The sequence below is a fragment of the Dermochelys coriacea genome, chromosome 2, assembly GCF_009764565.3.
Source record: "Dermochelys coriacea isolate rDerCor1 chromosome 2, rDerCor1.pri.v4, whole genome shotgun sequence".
In the NCBI taxonomy this organism is placed as follows: Eukaryota; Metazoa; Chordata; order Testudines; family Dermochelyidae; genus Dermochelys; species Dermochelys coriacea.
The window spans coordinates 125803136-125824659 of record NC_050069.1 but is presented as its reverse complement, the minus strand read 5'-3'; the positions used below and the strand labels follow the sequence as shown (position 1 = coordinate 125824659).

The 21524-nt window shown below is 39.1% G+C and overlaps 1 protein-coding gene across 2 annotated transcripts; it reads left to right on the top strand.

Moving 5' to 3' along the window:
- The first annotated feature begins 17 nt into the window (after window positions 1-17).
- On the top strand, window positions 18-20982 carry C2H5orf22 (chromosome 2 C5orf22 homolog). 2 transcript variants are annotated; one of them, XM_038388594.2, is made up of 9 exons: window positions 18-282; window positions 1409-1469; window positions 2802-2951; window positions 7563-8013; window positions 10612-10674; window positions 14562-14683; window positions 17897-17963; window positions 18611-18750; window positions 19387-20982. In XM_038388594.2, the coding sequence occupies exons 1-9, from the start codon at window positions 18-20 to the stop codon at window positions 19514-19516; spliced, it is 1449 nt and encodes a 482-aa protein (XP_038244522.1). In that variant the 3' UTR covers window positions 19517-20982. The 2 variants fall into 2 exon arrangements, with proteins under 2 accessions (XP_038244522.1, XP_038244523.1); XM_038388595.2 differs by having other exon boundaries at window positions 101-282; window positions 1324-1469.
- The last annotated feature ends 542 nt before the right edge of the window (window positions 20983-21524 follow it).

The window sequence follows — 21524 nt, the reverse complement described above, 5'->3', positions numbered from 1 at the left end:
ACTGAGAGGGGCGGGCAATGGGCCGGGGAAGGGAGCGGCGAGCGCCGAGCCCCCTGGCGGCCCCTCTGCCCCGCGGCGGCGGGGTCGCCCTTGCTCCTCCCCTCGCGGCGCGGAACGTCGCGGCCCGCCGCGTGCGGCTCCTAGAACGTTGCCGGGCCCGGGGGGTTCGCGGCTCCCCCAAGGGCTCGTCCCAGCGCGGCCGCCATGAGCAGCGCGGGGCCGCCGGGCCGCCGGCGGAGCTACCCGGCGCTGCCCGTCTGCGTGGTGGAGGACCACCAAGATGTAAGTGCCGGGGGGAGACCCGCAGCGGGACTTCGGCTGGGGCGAGAGCCGCTGAAGAGCCCACAGTCCAGCCCGCACCCCCTGCCCTTGGCTTCTGGCAGCCAGTTCGCGCCCGGCTTCTGCAGGCGGACTGCGTCTGTGCTGCACTCAACCCCGGGCTGTGGGAGTGTGTCCTACAGCCTGACTCCTATGCAGGCCTGGCTGAGTCTGAGTTTTATTTTATAATTTTGACAGGTCATGTCAATGGTTATTTTTAACCTTTTTTTTATTTTCATTGATTTTTTTCCCCCACTTGTGGGAAAGTATGGGTATGGGTAAAATACTGGGATCAAACAATAATTATTGAACGGCAGCTGAGATTGAAAAAGTTTAAATCTGTATAATTGTTAAAACACAAATTGTCAACATCCAGTGTCAAAATATACAAAATAAATCACCTTAAATCAAACTCTTTAAGTTCTCCAGAAGCATTTTTCTTCCCTTGCCGATCTGTAAATTTCATTTATTAGTGATGGAAATATTTTTCATCAGTTTGTGTTTACAGTGCAATCAATTATTACCAACATTTATAGATCAAAATCTAATCCGTCAAGTCTAAACATAGAGAAGGAAAAACTTTAGTGTGTGGAAGCCAAGAAGTGGGGGAAGACAGCCAGGTGGGACTGCGTTCCACAGGAAATGGGGTGCATTTTTAAAGGGATGAATTTCAGTGAAAGAAATTGGAGCGGGATTAAAGCATTGGTGAAAAGCATTGCTGTAAACAGGACTGCCCTGAAAGAATGAAGAGGAAGTAAAAAAAATTGTAAATGTTCATGCAAACTACTGTACGTAGCCCTGGGGCTTGTGGCAAGTTGCCAGTCTTAGGCCATGGTAGCAGCAAGGTTGTGCTCCACTGATGCATTGTCTTCTGCTTATTAAGGAATAATTATGAGGCCTGAGAAGACAATGGATGGTATTTTACCAGTATTTTTGCTATTAACAACATTGCATTTTTTTTAACCCATTGGTAACAGTTAACCCATTTTGTTCATATTGTTTTAGGTTGTGCCTTTTATCTATCGTGCCATTGGGTCAAAGCATCTGCCTGCCAGTAACATCAGCTTTGTTCATTTTGATTCCCATCCAGACCTTCTTATTCCTGTGAACATGCCAGCAGACACAGTCTTCGACAAAGAAGCTATGTTTAGGTAATGTCATATGTTCCTCATCAAGAATCTCTAAGGGCCAACTCTTGCCACTCTGATTTACATTGAAAATCAGTAGAACTGTCCTCAGAGTAAACGTGAGCAAAATGGGCAGAAGTTGGCCCTGAAGGTATTTTTAGCTTTTTCACTCATGTTCAAAATTGGCTAGTTTATGTTCAAAGGATGTTTTGTGGTTTAGGAATATAGTCAAATGCTGATGTTACCCTCCAGACATTGGATGAATATGTTCTTGTGACCTTGTTACATTTTTAATGGTTCAGCAATATGCCACTTGTTTGAAAGTTTAGACTATGTTGTTTTTCTGAACAACATTATAATGGGTCAGTGTCAAGACTGATCATTTAATCTGAAAAATCATATTTTAAAAAAATGCCTTCCCCTCCCAATTCTGTAAAATCTATCAGACTTTTTCCTAATTGTTTAAACTGCAGGGTTGAAATCCCGACCATATTAAATCAAAGGGGTATTTTGCCAGTGAGTTCAGTGGGGCCAGGATTTCACCGCAGCTGCTTAGATAGATAAAAGACCAGTGTAGTTGTGGAGATATGTGTACACACTGTGCCCTCTTTCTGCTTCTTTCTTGTAAATGAGAAGGGTATTGAAAAGCTTGAAAATTTCAAAATGCTGGTGAGTCACAAGAACAGAATGGCAACACAATGGCTATATCATTCCGTATCTACTCTGTATTTTGGTTTTGTTTGTTTGTGGAGAAATAGGCAGTTTGGTGGCATGTGTCATTCCACTAAGGAACTGAGATATTAATAGCGATTCAAATGTGATTTTGTAGGGGCTAATCAATAAGTCCTTACGTTTAAGAAAACATTTCAGTCAATTTTAGTGTAGGTTACATTGACGTTGACAGACTCTTAGATCTAGTTTTGATTTGTGATGGTGGTGTTGAACATACTCATTTCATTCTTCCTATGTTTGACGCACAAAAGAGCAGCAATGAACCTGGCTAGTTTATAACCAAGTGTTTTATTGATGAGGAAGACTATTGATGGCATTACTGCACTATAAAGATGTTACAAAACCAAAATCCTAACTTTGTAATATTGTTATAGAAATTTTAAATAAATAATTTCTAAGATTTTTTAGGTCTTGTGATCAAAGATTTTTCTGATAATAGTTTTTATTAGCAAAGTTTTTGTTTTGTAATATAAACCGTACGCAGACAAAATACTGATGCTTGCTGAAAATTACACATTTCAATGTAATTCCAGTATATAAGAGCCATCTTTTTTGTGTTGCTGACACACTTTACATATATGGAAAGTTAATGTGATTTCATTTTTCCTCTCCATTCATTTACAGTGAACTAAGTATTGAGAACTGGATTATGCCTGTTGTTTATGCTGGTCATTTTTCTCAAGTGATATGGCTTCATCCAAGCTGGGCTCAGCAAATCAAAGAAGGAAAACATGATTTTTTAGTTGGTAAAGATACATCTACCACTACAATCAGGTAATGTATGTGCTATCTTTTGCTCATAAGATAATTATAGATCTCATTTTTCCTCTGCCACTGTTTCCCATATACATTTTCTTGGATACTTAGATAAAACTGGTGATAAATCCATGTTTCTGAATGACAGTTTAGTTGTGTATATACGACTCCTTTAGGGCCTGACATTAGACAAGTTTCATGAATAGTTACATTGACAGATTGGGCCTTTCATTTCCTTTTTATGGATACCATTTTGTAGAGAATTATGTACACTTGTCACATTTCAGTTAGTCAAAGCTTAAATCAAGTTCTCTGCTCATAAAGGTTGAAATCATTGGAAGCAGTATTTTAGGAATTACATGTTTTTTAACTATATAACGTTCTTGATATATAGTTTTTTGTCAGTGATGTGAAGTATAGTCATTTTAACCGTAAGCCAGCAAAGTTTTTTGTTTGTTGGATAATTAAGCTTTTTTCATAACTCAGTAACATTTCCATTGTTTTCCCAGCCAGGTGAAAATACAATTATTATCCAGCTGCTTCTTTCATCACTTGCCTTTAGTCACACAGCACCAAATCCTGATCTTGCTAACAATGGTATAAATCAGGCATATTTGAGTCAGTGGAGCTACGCTGCATAAAATAAGTGTGAAAACAGAATTGGGCCCACTGAGTGCAGCTGTCTTCTTAAGTAATGATTTCATTACTATTTTTCACAACTTTTAAAATTATTTTTTTTTCACAGTATTGTTCATCATAACCTTTCATCGCTTTAAAACTGAAATCTTTTCTTACTTCATTTGTCACACCACTTTGTTTTGTAATTTGTGGTTCTTGACTGCTGAATGTTAGGTACCTGGTGTTCATTTTAACAACATCAAAATATTGTATTTTGGTGAAACCGCACAAAAAAGTGAATCTACTTTGCAGCAAAAAAGAACATAACATATGGAACAAGGTTAAAAAAAAAAAAAAATCCTTTAGCAATGTGTTGTCCACAGGTAACCTGGATCTTGTTTTTGGTAGTCCACCAGGAAGGTATGGTGGCTCCAGATGTTGTAGCCATCTGTAATTAACCATGTGTACTAATCTTGAAGTGTAGTGTTGGATGCAGTTGGCTAAGAGTAGGAGTTTAGCAAAGCAGAAAGCTTCATAAGCCAGTTTTCTATGTTTGTCTCCTGTTCAAGGGAGTATAAAGAGAAACTGACATGGAAGTTCAGTTTTTCATTTTCAGCTTGAGTTTCAACATGCTGGTCAGCCAGGGGAAAATTCCCATTGACTTCAGTGGCACAATTTGCCCAGGAGTTTTAAGAGGCATTCAGCTGCTTATCCAAACAGCCATAAATAAATGTTATTTGTTTGGATCAATAGTCATTGGCTACTGGACTATACTAGCCTGCCTATCAACTTTGATAACATCCCTTTATCCTCTGCCCCCGTTTAAAACACGTTAAAACTTAGTTTATTTGAGTCTGTGGTATGTTTGTGTGAATGTAGTTCTATCCACAGCATTCATCTTCAAACCAAGAGTACCAATGACGGCACCAGTGCAAGCTTCTCTGTGTATTGTGTACTTGAAATGATGTTGGCCTGGCCCACCTCCCTGGATGAAAGAGCAGTAGTTCAAGCCTCATGTCCATTCAGTCTTTGGCTTCTCCATTGAGACTTCCAGTTAGTACCAACTATGACTGAGTTGCTCTCATTTGGACACCTGAGAACTGGATTGAGACCATCACGTTAATTTCACATAGGGTACCAAATAGCCTTCAAGTTTGCAGACACTACTGATTGTAGTTGGATTTGATTGGGTAGTCTAGGAGTAAAAGACTCCTATTAACAATCCCCTGAGCCATCCAGTGTCTTTCTCCCCTTTTTTTATAGACATATTTTTTATATCACATTCTTCAAACTAAGGTCTCTTGCATGTTTTTAAGTTCTTTAATTGAGCATTAGTGCAATTATAGAGAATAGTATTTATGAATCCAAAAGACATGCCAAAGACAATAAGAGCTCTCCTGAAGTGGTCTTGCACTTTTATTAGTCTGAGTATGCAGATTCAAATTGCACTGTCTTAACGTGTGATTAATATAAACTTGCTGGGGACTGATTGCATCTTGAGATATTCCTCCGACTTTGAGGAAAAGCTAAATATCCCTTTTTTATAAAAGTGGTTGCCTGTGTTGTTTTCAGGATTTTCCACTTTATGGTGGAGTTATTCATCAAGAAAACTAGCAAATTTGTGCGAGAGTAGAACCTTCAGTGTTATTGAAAGTATGTGCTTGCATAACATAGGTTAGGTCTAGTTTGTAACACAGATTATGAGTTGTACTTTTGTTCCTTCCTGTGCCTTTGAAAATAAATTGAAGAGCATCCCCCTATTGATTGGTCAGTGGGGGTCTTCCTACTAGAGGGGAAAAGAGGTGGCTGTGATCACAGTGAACAGAAATGATTCATTTCTATGCAGTACTACTCTTTGAGCGGTACAGTCACTGAGCTGTTGTTTGCAGCCATTGGAATTATTCACAGGTGTTGATCCTTCTAGTCTAGGGAGTGTTTAAAGATGTGTGCTGCAGATGCCACACTTTTTAACTGCAGGAAAGAGCGCTGATTTGTTTCCTGTGTAACACTTTAAAATGTTCCAGTCAGGATGGATTGATTTAGATAATCAATTTTAATCTTGTTTTGTATTTGTACTTTAGTTCTTTTCCTAAGAAAATTCATTCTCACTGGTGGGTATAACCATAAAAACATGTTGCTTTGCAACTAAATGTAGCTTTTACACTAAAGTGGTGGTGGTTCTTGTTCAGATACTGTATCTGCACACATTTATTTAACTAATTATATACCTCTACATATATTAATTCAGTTTCTTAAGTTTTATATTGTTATGTTAGAAAACAGTGAACGATGCATTTCTTATTTACTAGATGATAATATGTTTACTCTTTAGTGTAAGATGGACATTGAAATTCAATTCAAAATGCACAAAAAAGCATTTAAAATTATTAGTTAAATATGAGGACCTTAAATGTGCTAGATTGTTTTTTCTTATGTAATTTTTATCAAGATTTTTTTTGCAGCTAAAGCTAGTCCCCAAAGTTTCAGTCACTACTGACCTTGGTTGGATTTGATTTGGCAGTCACAGAGTATTTAGGTGCCTAAAAACTCCCAACCTGCTTAGGCTCTCTTGAAAACCTCACAAGGCACTTACATGCATTTTTAGGTGCCTGATTATCTCCGAAATTCTGGCTCCATGTTCTTCAAGTTTTTAAATAGATCGCATTGTCTCCCACCTGGTTTTTATTCATGGATTGGAAGAGGAAAGCAAGCTTCCCTGCTTCTTCCACTCCCAGTTGATTGAACTAGTTCAAATGAATAAAATATTCTCTCTGCACCTGCTCGCTTAATAGAAACAATGTAATTAGGCAAAATTCTGCATAACGAAAACTGGAAGTACAGTACTTACATTTGAAAAAACTTCAATACCAGCATTGGCTCCACCGTAAAAACTGGAAATAATAGATACATACTTGATGCAGTACATGATGTGACATATTTATAAAGCTTGAGCTGACCTCAAAAGATAAAGATATTGTCCCCATCCTTGTCTCTCCCACCCACTCCCCACCCTGAGTCTGTATAAAAATTTAAAAAAAAAAAAAAAAAAGCAGCAGTCTTTACTCATTAACATTTGAGGAGGGCTTACTGATGCAGCAATTTTTCTAATTTAATTGATTTTACTAGATTATAGTTAGTGTAGGCTTTACCAGAAGAGACCATATTTTCACATTTAACTTTAAATAGGATTATTTTAAAAAAGAAATTGTATTTATAAATCTTTAAAAAAACCAAACTACTATTTTTCCCCACACTGTTTGTAAGGGATCGTGAAATGGACTAGGAGTCAGGAGACCTTGCATTTACTCCTATCTCTGCCACTGACCTCCTGTGTGACCTTTGGCTTTCACTTTGCTGTGTCAACTTCCCACATCTGTAAAATGGGGAAGAGTATATTGATACATCTCTTCCCTGATAAAGCACTTTGAAATCTATGGATTAAAAATGCTATAGAAAAGCTTAATGGTTTGTGTATTTATTCATAATATTTTGTGTATAGGTTGTTTGAGCACTTCTGAGTACATATCAAACATGACTTAAAATATGATCTAAAATAGCCCAGTAAACTCCAGAATACCAAAATGTAGAACATGCACTGCTTCACACGTATATAGTATGTCAACATCTTGGCAGGATTAGGGGGATACTTTTCTTTAAATTCTATTCTGACTAAAATTAATCTTTTAAGAGCACATAAAGAAGAACCATTCTATTACCATTTGACATGTTTATGGGGCTTTAATAAATAATATAAAATATATTTTGGTACATTCCCTCAACAGCACTAAGATGTTACAAAGGAAAAAAAAATCAGTTTTAAATTTAACATGTGATAAGATTATTTTTAAAGACTTCTGTGTGTTTATGTTACATTGCCTACAACCCATCACAGACAAACTCTCATTTTACTTTCTCAGGGTTACTTAATTGTAAATGATGTTAGGTGGTAACACAAGGTTGTTTCTCATCTAGTTAAATCATACATTAAGTATGTCCAATTCTCTATTCCAGGGTTACAAGTACAGATCATTACTATTTAAGTGATGGTCTTTATGTCCCTGCTGATCAGCTAGAGAACCAGAAGCTTTTACATCTGAATGTCATTCTTGTTAATTCTACTGAAGCATCCAGCAGTCAGGAAGAAAATGATGAAATATCTTCTGCAAAGAGACTGAGGTTAAATACAGATGGTACGGCAAATGCTGCTACTGCCTCTTCATCAAAGGCTGAAGTTCCCAGCGGTGACCTCACAGATTCAAAGGTGGAAGGAGGAGAAGAAAAAACATTTGCTCAAGACAAATTGGAGTCCTTGGCTTCGTGCTCTCTTGGAAACCATGCATGTCAACTGCTGGAGATAGTTGAAGATGTTCTTCAAGTACTACAAAAGGGAGATGCATATGTTTTAGATATTGACTTAGATTTTTTTTCAGTTAAGAATCCATTCAAAGAAATGTACACCCAGGTGAATATAACATATACTATCCTATTATCCTTCGGACAAAAGTGAACCCCAGAGGGAATGTGACTATTAATAATCTGCAGCCATACCACTTTGGGATATTATCATATTTCTATAAAATATACCCAAACTTATCTTAGCTAAGCTAATCAGATGCTAAGCTAATCAGACAAGGTAAATATTTGGATGGGGAGGAAAATCCAGGTGCTGCAGGGATTGATGTGCTGATTCAGCAGGTAGAACTCTTCCTTTCAAATCACTGCTGAACAAATGCCCCAGTATGGTGTTTCAGACACTGTTCTGCCTTTCACCTGAGAAGTAAAACCCAGGCCAACATTTTCAAATGTGGGCCCCCAAAGTTAGGCTTCCAAAGTTACTCTGATGTTTTCTGAAATACAAGTGGTCTTATTTTCAGTAGTGCTGAGCACTCAGCAACTCCCATTGTCTTTTTTTCCAGTAGAGGTAAAGAAGTGTTAATGTCAATGTACAAGGTACTGATAAGCCCTCATCAGAAATACTGTGTATAATTCTGGTCACCTGTGTTCAAGAAATATTAATTCAGACTGAAACAGGTACAGAGAGAGGCTACTAGGATAATGACGGGAATGGAAGGCCTGACTTACATGGCGAGACTATTAGCATATTAGTCAGCGGAGGAAAAGAAACTAACCAGGATTGTTTTGAGTTTGGTTTGTTTAATCTAGCAAAACGAAGGGTGAGAGGGGATCATGTTTGCACTCTGTAAGTACATGGGGAAGGTAAATACCAGGGAGGGTGAAGAGCTATTTAATCTAACTGGACAGTGCTGGCACAAGAACAAATGGGTATAAACTGGCCATGAATAAATTCAGGCTGGAAATTAGATAGTTTCTGACCATCAGGGGAATAAAGTTTTGGAGCAGGCTTCTATAGTAGTGGGGACAAGAAGCCTAATTAGTTTTCAGATGGATCTTAATGGATTATTATTACACAGGGTTGCCTGTGATAGTAGGGGATTGGACTCAATGACCCACCTGGCCCCATCCAGTCCTATGTCTTAAATGAGATTTTTAGGTTCTCGTCATTTGTGAAAATCAATCCACTTATATTGAGGTGCATAAAGATGGATTTAGGAGCCCAACTGGCACCCAGATTTGAAAATTTTGGCCCAAGATGCTAACTGCTAATGGTAATTGAAGCTCCCTTTTCCCCATGAATAGAGCGTGTGCTGGTCCTAGTTTAACTTGTGCAATTTATTTTACCTTTCTTTAACTGTTTACTGGAGAAATCCTTTCCCACCCTCTGTATAAAAATGTGTAGCATCCCATGCTCAGACTCACTGATGCCCTTCCATTTTAGCATTTGTGTGAAATCATTGTGACAATCTGCAAAGGAAGCTGTTCAACTTCAGAATGAAAAAAAAGAGAGGGAGGGTGTTGTTATAATAGTACATTCTAAGAATAAAATCCCGTCCCCAAAAAAGATTTAAAATACATTTTGAATACAGTTATAGTGCCCTAAATTAAAGCAAATTGTAAGCTTTTCCTTCTGTTGCTCTTTGCAATTATAGTCCCGTCCTGGTCCTGCAAGGTGAGTAGATCCCTGGGCCCACACAAAGCCCCTTCTGTGATCCAGTAACAGTTACAATTCTGGGAAGGTTTTTCATTACTGTGTCTCTATTTTTAGGGTTGCTAACACAGACGTAGAACTGTTTCCACACTTGGGATATGAGGTCTCACTCATCAGCAGTTTCTTTGATGGATTTAAAAAAAAAAAAAAAGTGTGTGTGGCAAGGGGGTTAATCAGTTGTGAGTAAAACTTTATTAGCAATTTAGAGAAATTGTGTACCCATATATTAAAAAATAATTAAATACATAAATAATCCTGTTTCTTGTAGGTTCTTTAGAAAGCAGTTTGGCCATAAAATTTGTCAATCACTGTGTGTTTGAAATCAAGAGACCAGTTGTTCCGTGCATGGCAATATCCCCCACAGGGAACTCTCCAATTCTCAGATCACAGCCTTCACTAAATTGTCCTGTCCAGAGGAGAGATTTGCCAAAATTAAATCCGCTGATCCCCCCAACAGCTGAGGAAGGATACAGGCCACCCACACAAAGCTGTCAAGCCAGCTTCCCTTCAGAATCATGCGGTCCTGGCTGCCATGCAGCTGCAGTCCCAAATCATAGCCCTTATCATAAGCAGCAATTCACTGGGGCCTCAGTTCAGCAAAGCACATTTAATTTTAAGCACATGAGTAATCTTAACCCTGTTCACCAAAGTACTTAAAGGCTTGGTTTTAAGGATGTGACTAAGTACATTGAAGTCAAGTTTAACGTTTAGCATGTAGTTTTGTTGATTTGGGTCAAAATGTTTTCGTAGAGGGATGAAGTCTTGGAGAGTGGCCTTCTCAAGCCACAGAGTCTTTTTGCCATGAGCACATATAGAGCGGCTTCTGCTGTGTTGCAGGGATGGGGCTGGGGCTATCTTGTTAAGATCAGTCATAAAAGTAGTTTCCCTTTGGAGGCATAGGAATCTGAACATTTTGCTTCACTTTATTTCCATTTCAGTATGGTTCCTTTGAAGCCACTAAAATACTTTTCCGTTTTTTTCTCTCTCTTAAAGGACGAATACAAGATTTTGAAAGAGCTATACAGTTTTAAGAAGCCGGATAGAAATCCAACAGAGGTACAGTATTTCTTTTTGGGATGGGTGACGAATGTGAAAATGATTTTTGTTTATACTGCAAAGACCCTGCGCTGTGACAAGAAGCAGAGAAATGAGAGAAAGCTGTGAAAAGATGCTTAATGAACGGGTCGCCAGTTAAGCCATGTATCATGCTTAATGCTATGGGGCCTCAAGAAAGCTTTTATAACAAACATTTTTTATGCAGTTCCGTTAACTGCATGGAGATTTAGTGTGAGTATAAAATTTAATGTGTGTAAACAAAATGCTAATTGACAAAAATAAACAAAAACAAATCATCCATGGTATTTTTGTTTCCATTTGCTACTTTTTCTCCTTGGCTTATTTCATCTTTGTAGTAGGGATGTGACAAATATCTGATCTGCATTCCATGTATTAACATCAATTTATGTATATCCAGAAGTGCCTATATCATGCTAGTGTAGCCTACTTTTCAGTGTGCATTATTCTCCATCTGTTCCTGGTTCACAGTATATATCAGCCTGTTCCAGCTGCCAGCTAGACGACTGTGTTTCAGCTCACCTTAGAGACTCATGTTCTTAGCTGTCTGTGCAATCCCCAATAACAATAAAGATGCTGGCTGTTACACTAGGCACTTTCCAAAGGGAAAAGGTGAGATGATCTCTGCCTGGGGTATCTCACAGCCTAAAAACAGACTCAGAGTAGATACAAAATATATAGTTGTGCTAACATATTGTAAATATCAGTGTGTAAACTTATTCCTAAATTACTTCCCATGTTTTTCTGTCAGTCAGCAAATTTCTCGTAGGTATCAGGGCAGAAGTGGTCAGTAGAGGCTTTCTGATCGGGGCGGGAGGGGGAGTGCTCTAGCCACAGTAGGCATTAAGAAAGATGTTATGGAGATGTTTGTGTGAGAAGCTGAGAATTGCGAGAGACAAGGCTAGCATCCTTGGCGGAATGGATGGGGAGGGGGGCAATGCTGAACAAGGCATGGGCAGCATCACGCAAAGCTTTAAAATTAGTCATGAGAAGTTTAACTTAAATTTGACGGAGGTGGGAAAGCCAGCAGTGATGTATGTGCACAGATCTGGGCTCTTCGCAGATATCTGAATCTCTTGGAGAATCACCCTCCTCGATTGTGTCAGTGTCTGATACTCAGATGCATTTAGATGTACGTTTTTAACATACTATATTGTAAATAGGGCTGTCAAGCGATTAAAAAAATTGTGATTAAGCACGTGATTTAAAAAATTAAGCGCGCGATTAATCACGCTGTTAAATAATAATAGAATACATTTATTTAAATATTTTTGGATGTTTCTATATTTTCAAATATATTGATTTCAATTACAACACAGAATACAAAGTGTACAGTGCTCACTTTATATTTATTTTTATTACAAATATTTACACTGTAGAAAACAAAAAATATTTTTCAATTCACCTAATACAAGTACTGTAGTGCAATCTCTTTATCATGAAAGTTGAACTTAAAAATGTAGAATTTTATAAAAAAAAAAAAATCCACTGCATTCAAAAATAAAGAGTCTGTGAGTCCAATCAGTCCTACTTCTTGTTCAGCCAATCGCTCAGACAAACAGGTTTGTTTATATTAGCAGAAGATAATGCTGCCCACTTCTTGTTTACATTGTCACCTGAAAGTGAGAACAGGCATATGTATGGCACTGTTGTAGCCGGCATTGCAAGATATTTACATGCCAGATGCGCTACAGATTCATATGTCCCTTGATGCTTCAACCACCATTCCAGAGGACATACATCCATTGTGATGACGGGTTCTGCTCGATAACGATCCAAAGTAGTGCAGACCGACCCATGGTCATTTTCATCATCTCAGTCAGATGCCACTAGCAGAAGGCTGATTTTCATTTTTGGTGGTTTGGGTTCTGTAGTTACCGCATCAGTGTTGCTCTTGTAAGACTTCTGAAAGCATGCTCCACACCTCGTTCCTATGAGATTTTGGAAAGCACTTCAGATTCTTAAACCTTGGGTCGAGTGCTTAAATCTTGGGTAGAGGTACTAAAATCTTTAGAAATTTCACACTGGTATCTTCTTTGCATTTTGTCAAATTTGCAGTGAAAGTGTTCTTAAAACGAACAACATGTGCTGGGTCATCATCTGAGATGGCTATAATATGAAATATATGGCAGAATGTGAGTAAAACACAGCAGGAGACATACAATTCTCTCCCCCAAGGAGTTCAGTCACAAATATAATTAACGCATTATTTTTTTTTAACGAATGTCATCAGCATGGAAGGATGTCCTTTGGAACGATGACAGAAGCATGAGGAGGCGTATGAATCTTCAGCGCATCTGGCATGTAAATATCTTGCAACACCGGCTACAACAGTGCCATGCAAATGCCTGTTCTTACTTTCAGGTGGCCTTGTAAATAAGGAGCGGGCAGCATTATCTCCCATAAATGTAAACGAAAGTGTTTGTCTTTGCGATTGGCTCAACAAGAAGTAGGACTGAGTGGACTTGTAGGTGCTAAAGTTTTACATTGTTTTGTTTTTGAGTGCAGTTATGTAACAAAAAAACCTACATTTGTAAGTTACACTTTTATGATCAGGAGATTGCATTACAGTACTTGTATGAGGTGAATTGAAAAATATTTCTTTTGTTTATCATTTTTACAGTGCAAATATTTATAATCAAAAATATAAAGTGAGCACTGTACACTTTGTATTCTGTGTTGTAATTGAAATTGATACGTTTGAAAATGTAGACAACGTCAAAAAATACATAATACATTTCAATTGGTATTCTATTGTTTAACAGTGCGATTAACCATGATTAATTTGTTTGAGTTAATCGCGTGAGTTAACTGTGATTAATCGACAGCCCTAATTGTAAAACATTCATATTTTTCAAATAAGTGCAGGGGATTTAGACATTCATCCTCCATTAATCTCGATCCCCAGTGCTGCTTTCAAAATATCCACCTACATTTTTACAACCCCATGCTCTGTGGTGACTTCAGTGGCACCTCTCAGAATCAGATCCTATATTACCATTTAAACATATGTAATTAAGTTGCTGACATTCTCCAAAGGATACAGCAGCTGGTATGTGATATCAGAACACTTCCCACCCAGAAGGAAATACCATATCCCTAATTTTTATGTCTGTCAAATATCCTTCTTAGTGATTTTCCTGTCTACATTTAATGTGCTGATCATCTTTCATATTCATGCTGTGAAACTTGCATCATTTGATGTTGTTATTCAGACCCTGATCCTGCAAATACATGCATCTTTACTCATACCAGTAGTCTCATGAACTCCAATGGGATTTCTCCCATGAGTAAAGTAAAATAGGCATTTATCTTAGAATTCATCCCTTCTTTTTTCATGCAATCCAGGAAGAAGGTGGTTGAAAAATCTCCAACATACATAGCTCCTTTTGAAATATTGATAAATCCAAAAGTATTTTTAAATTTTGTTTTTAAAACCTATACATATCCTAAAGTTCTTGATTTTTTTTTAATTGAGGCAAAACTGCTTATCTCTCGCTAAGTATTCATATTGCATTCATCACCATTGCATTTGAGAGCTTTACAAACAAATCCAGCAGTTAATCTAACATACTTTTAGTTTTTCCCAGTCTTTTCCCTCCAAATATAGATACAGAACGTTTTGTTGTTAGTGGGAAAAGATGGGTTTTACTCTGCATTGCTCTGAATGTGGTAATCTCTGGTCATTCATTCTGATCTTTTGGAAGATGTTTCACAAACCAGCTGCCCAGAAATCCTTGTTCCCTTAATCCTATCAGGCTAATTACTTCAGGATTTGACCCATAGAGTTAACCATGTCCTTCATCTAAGGAAATAAGGTCTTATGCTTGTATTGTTCCTAACACATTTACATATGTGTTCATTCAAAGGAGGGGTTGCTGGACTGTGTTGAAAATCGTGTTCGTCAGCTAGAAGATCTGGAAGCAGCTTTTGCGGATTTATGTGACAATGATGATGAAGAGACTCTAAAAAGATTTGCCTCATATCCTAGGTAAGGGATTTCAGTGGTTAAAAGAAAACTCACCTCCCTTTGGTCAACTAATAGCTTGTGGATAAGAATCAGCATGAAGAAACTATTATATTTTTAACAGAAAAACAGTTTTTCATTATATTTGTTATTTTTGAGCCTCCAGGTAGTACTGGCCAGCTTCCTACAAACTTACATCACTTGTGAAGGTAGCAATTTGGAAACCTAATGTATAGGTTGTTCTTGCCTCCCTTTGCGCTGGTTGCTGGTCTGCTAACTGCCTTCTCTTCGTATCTTTGCCTGTAATTCCTGACTCCCGGTCACTACTTTTGATTTTCTCCAGAAACCCACTGAACAGTGTTCTTCCTCCCACTCTGTCTAGGAGCTAGCTAACTTCGCCAAACAGTCAATCAATACCATCCTGTTAGACCTCTCTTCTACCTCCTCCCTTCATGTAGAGGATTTCTCTTGGACCAGTAAGTGTCGTTCCTAGTCAAATCCAGAGCAGGGACACAAAAAACCTCCAGACCGTGTGTCTGGTCTTTTATTCTCCCATGCTGTGAGCATCACAAATATTGTTGCATTTCTAAAAGAGACGGCCACCATCAGCAGAAGACTGAAAAATGCCAATTGTAATTCAATAGCTTCTGGCATGTTTTTGAACATTCAAGCTGCTGGACTGAGCTAGAGGGATACAATGATCATTTAACTTTGTCTAAAATATACAACCTGGAAAATCCTTAGCTGCTTCTTTGAGCGATGGTCCCTATTGTATTCCACTGAGGGTTTATGCATGTGTCCATGCGTCTGGAGCCGGAGAATCTGAAAAGTTGTAGGGTCTGTTGGTCCGTGCATGCTCTCTTGCTTCCCCTTATGGTTTCGTTCGAGGTGATAAAGGGTGGGGTGGACTGACTGCATCTCCAGTTTTCTCATTGCCACATGGTCCAAGTCACAGCTGCTAGTGTCCTCTCAATTCTGACGCCCTTTTAAAAGAAAAAAACGTTTTAGAAATTGTATATAGTTAGTTTTTCTTCTTCTGTTTTTACTGTTTTTTTATGTAGTTAATTTTTTAGTAGTAGTTTTAGTAAGACATGGACTTTAGGAGAATCAGTTTATCAGTCTCCTCAACACAAACACACACCCACATGTGGGTACTGGATTATGCCAAAGACACCAGGATTCAAGATCTGCACCTCCTGCCTGTGTTAGTTCTCAGTCAGTGAGGAGCACCAACACTGCCTCTACCGCTTTGAAGAAGCCCACATTTCATCCACGTGCAGAGTCTGCCAGTCCTTCCCAATCCGTACCTGAGCAGGCCTGGTTTTCCCCTCAAGAAGCACCTCATGGAAGTGGCCTGAGGCCTCAGTTGGATCCAGGCCAGGGAGCCCCTCCTATACATTGGCCTGAGAAAGCCAGGAATGCGCCTCCAGTTACAGGGATCAAATCTGGTTCTGGTGGTACTACCACTACAGACCCCGTGCCAGGACCTAGTCATGGGACAAGGAAGAATGCACATAAGCATGGCAGTAAGTCTTACTTCAAACCAAAGGATAAAGCACCTTCCTTGAGTTCCAGCCACAGAGAGGCAGCACTTTCCAAGGTGCACAAGAATGACAAAAATCACACAGACCATCGGGTCCGCTGGTACCGGGCACCAAGCCCTGCTTGCCCACAGTGTCAGCCAGGACATTGACAAGACAAGGGATCTGTTGGTTCCAAGACAGTCCTCCGCTCCAGCGCTGGCTCCTGCTACTAAGCGGGTATTGTTAACACTGGAGCACTCTGAGTAAGCACCAGGGCCACGTGAGCAGTTCACTCTAAGGGAACCAGGATCTCCAGACCTTCCTCTGCCACCCACACTGAGGGAGGTCTGCTCTCCTATCCGATACTTGCTGTAGTCAGGTCACACTTTCCACCCTCCTTCCCCTCTGCTATGGATTTGTTAGATTCGTGGTGGAGAAAGAACTGGAGACCCGGTCAGTCCGCCCCACCCTTTATTGCCTCAGATGAAACCATGAAGCGAAGCAAGGGCACATGTGCGGACCGACAGACACTACTATTTTCAAATTTTCTGGCTCTGGACACATGGTACGCATACATAAACCTTCAGTGGAATACAGATATGGACCACATATCTCGAAGAATCTCCAGTTACAGGTAAGTAACCTTCTCTTTTGTGGAGTTGAAATCCAAGGTAAGAGAAAATGTTCAGTTTGGTTTGTTGTAGTGATAACTTATTTTCATAGATTTTTAAGGCAAGAAAGGACCATTATAATCATCTAGTCTGACCTCCTGCACAACGCAGGCTGTAGAACTTTACCTAGAATTTTCTGCAGCAAGCCCCTGTGAATCAGCTCACATAAGGGATCCTGTCTCTCCATGCTGCTCCATTGGTCCCTCTTCACCATTTCCAGAATGACTCCTAAAGGAGCTGTGATGACTAGGGCTAATCAAAAAGTGTCCGTTTTCTATGGATTTTTTTTTTGGTCAAGACTGACTATCTAATTTTTTTTTTTCAGTTTAGTAATGCTGCTGTAGTGCCTCCTGGGAGTTGTAGTTCAGCTGTCTCATGCCCCCATTCTCCTCTACAGACTGGTTTCCACAGCCAGACTACCATCTCCCATTATGTGCTGTGGCGGTTCAGCAAGAGGGGAGTTAGCAGTGCACCATGGGAGATGTAGGCCACTCGATAAGCCTAGTCCATAGACGAGAATAGGAGCATGAGACACCTGATCTACAACTCCCATGAAGCACTGTGTCAACTTCTACTCAAAATTTTCTCTTAAACCAAAGTTTTGACAAAAGCCAGATTTTTCCATGGGGAAACTCCCAACCCCAGTATTCCCACCACCTGTAGCAATGCCATTAGGAAAGTCCTGCTGTGGCTTCTGAGTAACAACTGCAGATGAGACTCAGATGGAGTTAATACAACCTTGAAAAAGTAACTTCTTCATGGATATCTAGAGGAGTTACAAGGAGGCAGTGCCAGAGAGAATGGCCTCTCCCACCAAATCTCATGAAGACTAAATGCAGGGGCAGGGTGAGGTGAGAAAACAGCAGTGCCATGGAGCTGGCACTTTTCCTCTTTCACAGAAGCAGGGGAAGTTCCGGAGACCCTGTGCTTTGTTCCTAGGACACGAGGCCCGCCATGGCATTATTTCCTTAGTGTTTTTGACTGTGTTAAGTACATGTGCTTCTAGCTGTTAATATAACTCACATATTTTCTTTTTACCCCAGAATGAAACCACTGGTTCAACTTGTGCATAGTTTGAAAAATCGGATGGAAACCCCAGACTATGAAATGGTATGTCATTGGTAGGAGGAACTGGAAGCAGACTGGTTACAAAATCATATGTACAAAAGGACAGGAGAAGACTGGGGAAATTTTTGGCTTTGCCTTTTGAAATCTTAAATATTTGCGGGAAGAAGGGTTTAAAATCTTTGTACTTCAGCCAGAATTTTCAAAAATGGCTGCCTGAAGTTAGGCCTTCGCGTCTGTATTAAGGCACCTTAAAAAATGGCCTGATTGTCAGGAGTGCAGAGTGTCGAGCTGCTGCTGTTACAATCAGACCACTCAAGTGGGTCTATAGATAAGGCTTCAGAACATAGATTGAAGCAGTCTCTCCCACCCTAGGGCCCTTTTTAAGATCTTGGCCTTCACCTCTGATAGCCTTTCTGAATGCTCTAGTGGGAAAAGGGAGGTACATTATAACGAGCAGTGAAAATAGTTAACAGCATCTAAAAGTGTAAATACAATAATATTTGTGCTTTTAAATACATTTCTGTAGTTTCATAAAATAGTTACTTTAAAGAAGTATGGTAGCTACTAAACCCTTAAAGACAATTTAGCTACTGTGCTGTATGAATCAGCTTTATGAATAGTAACATTTGTTGTTAATTTTAATCATCCACTTTATGCAGTAGTGAAATCTTTGTCTAATTTATGTTTAGGTCCATCAGGCTGGTCTTACCTGTGATTATTCTGAACTTCCCCATCATGTTAGCACTGAGCAGGAGATAGAGGGCCTCATACAATCCGTAAAGCATATACTGAAAAAAATACCGAAGCCCACGCTTGTGACAATCGCTCGGTAAGAACATATTTGTTTTTATCCTAAACCCAAAGGTGAATTTAAAATCTGTTTGCTGCAGTAAATGTGCTTTTAAAAAGTCAGCATTTATTGCACTGCAGGATTTTCACTGTACTGTGGAGTTTCCTGTATGTAACAGGGTGATCTGTCCCCTTTATGGTCCATTAAGTGCCGGGGCCATTCTGTCCTGTACTGGGGTCTTTAAGGATAGGTGTTCTGGGGGAAGATCGACAGATCCCATGGGCTAGGAATGGGGGCCACCAGATGGTAATGCTCAGCAAGTGAAGGACTGTGCTGAGCTCAGTTGTGAGAGCCTAGAGTTGAGAGACTTAGAGGAAGGTTCCCTGAAGCAGAACCCTAAGCCTGATGATGGTAAACTGGGAAAGCCAAAGAGAATTACAGCTGTGGAGTCCCTGAACCAAGGAAGATGTTTAAGACCAGGGCAAGGAGGAGACTTAGAGAAAAGACTCTCCAGAGAGGCTAGGGAACTGGAGAGGGACGGGCAGAGCTCTCGGTATTTTAAAACACTTTGAAATCCCTGGATATAAGGGGCTACTATCTAAGTGCAAAGTATTAGAAAACTATTTCTCATTATGGGCGTTTGATATTTTTTTTTTTTTTAAATAATTGTTACAGATCAAGTTTGGATGACTATTGTCCTGCAGAGCAAGTAGACCTCATTCAGGAAAAGGTTCTGAATGTACTACGCTCAGTGTTCGGCACTCTGGATGTTCATTTAGAATACTCAACAGATTCATCTGTGTGAACAAGCTCCCCCTATTCTCTTAATTCAGGGGAATTATATAGTTGATGTCAACCTCAAAGGAATATTTAAAGTGAAAATGTCTTGTGCTGAAAGCAATTCCACATCCTCCCACCACCACCAGCACCTCCCACAAAGAACAACTTCCATATAAGCAGAGATTACTATACCTGAGTACATTATAAGGAGAATCCATTGTACTGATGTATATCACTTGTTCATTTTTATTTGGGCTATGTAATTCACCAGAACCAAATGGTTGGGTTTCTTTAATATACTTGTAAGTTTTTTATTAGATCAAATTAGAAAAAGTGTGGATAAAAAAGCTATTCTATTTCAGCAGGTGGCACTAGAAACCAAGCTATCCAGTAATTTGAATGGTAATTTCTAATTGCACTCTATCTTTGTTGCACTGGTTTCATGTCTGAAACATTATCCATTTTAATTGTGGTTTTTTATCAGACTTAGATTGTTGACTCCAGATTAAATATACTGTGTTTTAACTATAGTACTTTTAAAGACTAGTCCTGTGAAGAGAAACTATTTTTAGACCATGAAGACACTATGTGACAGAATTAGACACACACACTTAAAATATCTGTAAAACAAATCTAGCTTTTTGTAAGCTTTTTGATTTCTTGAATGTTACAAATCATTCAGGGTACCATTAAGACTTTGGTTTCACACGGTGACCTTTGCTCATTCCCAGTACTGGTAGTACTAGAGATGAGCCCTCAGTCATCCTATTCCACTGGTGCAGCTTATCTTCTACTACTTGATCCATGGAGTCCAATTGATATTGATATATTATTTTACATTATTATAGTCCCTTTATTTTCACAAGGTACCTATGCAACATCACAGAAATGCAGCTTAACAGCTCATCAGTACACTGAGGGGGAAGGGAAAACTTTGGCCAAGGACTGGCCAACACTGCTACAAAAGGTCATAAAATCTCTTAATGTCCACAAAAATCTTGAATTTTTTTTTTTTTAAGATCTCAGCTGAAAGACACACATACAATAGCTGCATGACATGTGTTGTACATACTACTTTGTCTTCTAAAGCACGTGTCCTTGGTAGCTGTTGAATTATGTCAGGATTTGAACCAGTGGGTTCAAAGTGTGATAGTTTGGCCTCATTGAAGTCAATGGCAAAATTCATATTGACTTCTATGGAGCCAAGATTTCACCCAGAGATTCTAGAGATACCAGTCTTCATGCTTAGAACATAAATCCATCTTGCTGGCCATACATGCATTCACTTGCATTACTAGCCAGAGAAATGTCAGTGTCATAGATATTTAGAAGTTAAGGGTTAGGAGTTGAGAGCAAATGGTCATCTCCAGAGTAAAAAGGAGACCAACAGTCAATTGGGACTGACCTGGGAAAGGGCAAAGGGAGAGAGGGTAAAGACATTGACTGGAATATATTAAGTTTGTTTTGAATAAATATTTTTGTTGTATACTTTTCAAAGTGTGATTTGAGTTCTTTATGTTTGGTGGTACTTTCTCTTCTGATTATTCATTAGATTGTTTTGCTACTTCTGCTGTTAAATAATTGAATATAAATCAGATATTTTTAAAATATTTACAAATTTTGGATGTAATGAACTAAAGAGAAAATATAATTGAAAACAAAATCAAGATACCAAAGGACATAAAGAGGAGATTCTTGAATGGTCAATACACTAATGCTTGGACCAGTCTAACAAACAAGAAGAATTTCAATTGCTCATTTATGAGCATAAATTCAATCTAGTTGGTGTTACGGAAACCTGGGGTTATGATTTGCACAATTGGAATGTTAACATCAATGGTTATAACCTGTTTAGAAAGGATCGAGTGGGCAAAAAGAGAGTGGGAGTGGGTGACACTCTGTTAAAAATGTCATTTCCTGTATTGGAGTCACTGATAACTTGGAAGAAAATGATCTTGAATGTTTTTGGATCAGTGTCCCACCAGATAAAGAACAAGGTGGGGGTACTAGTTAATGCCTGCTACAGTCCACCA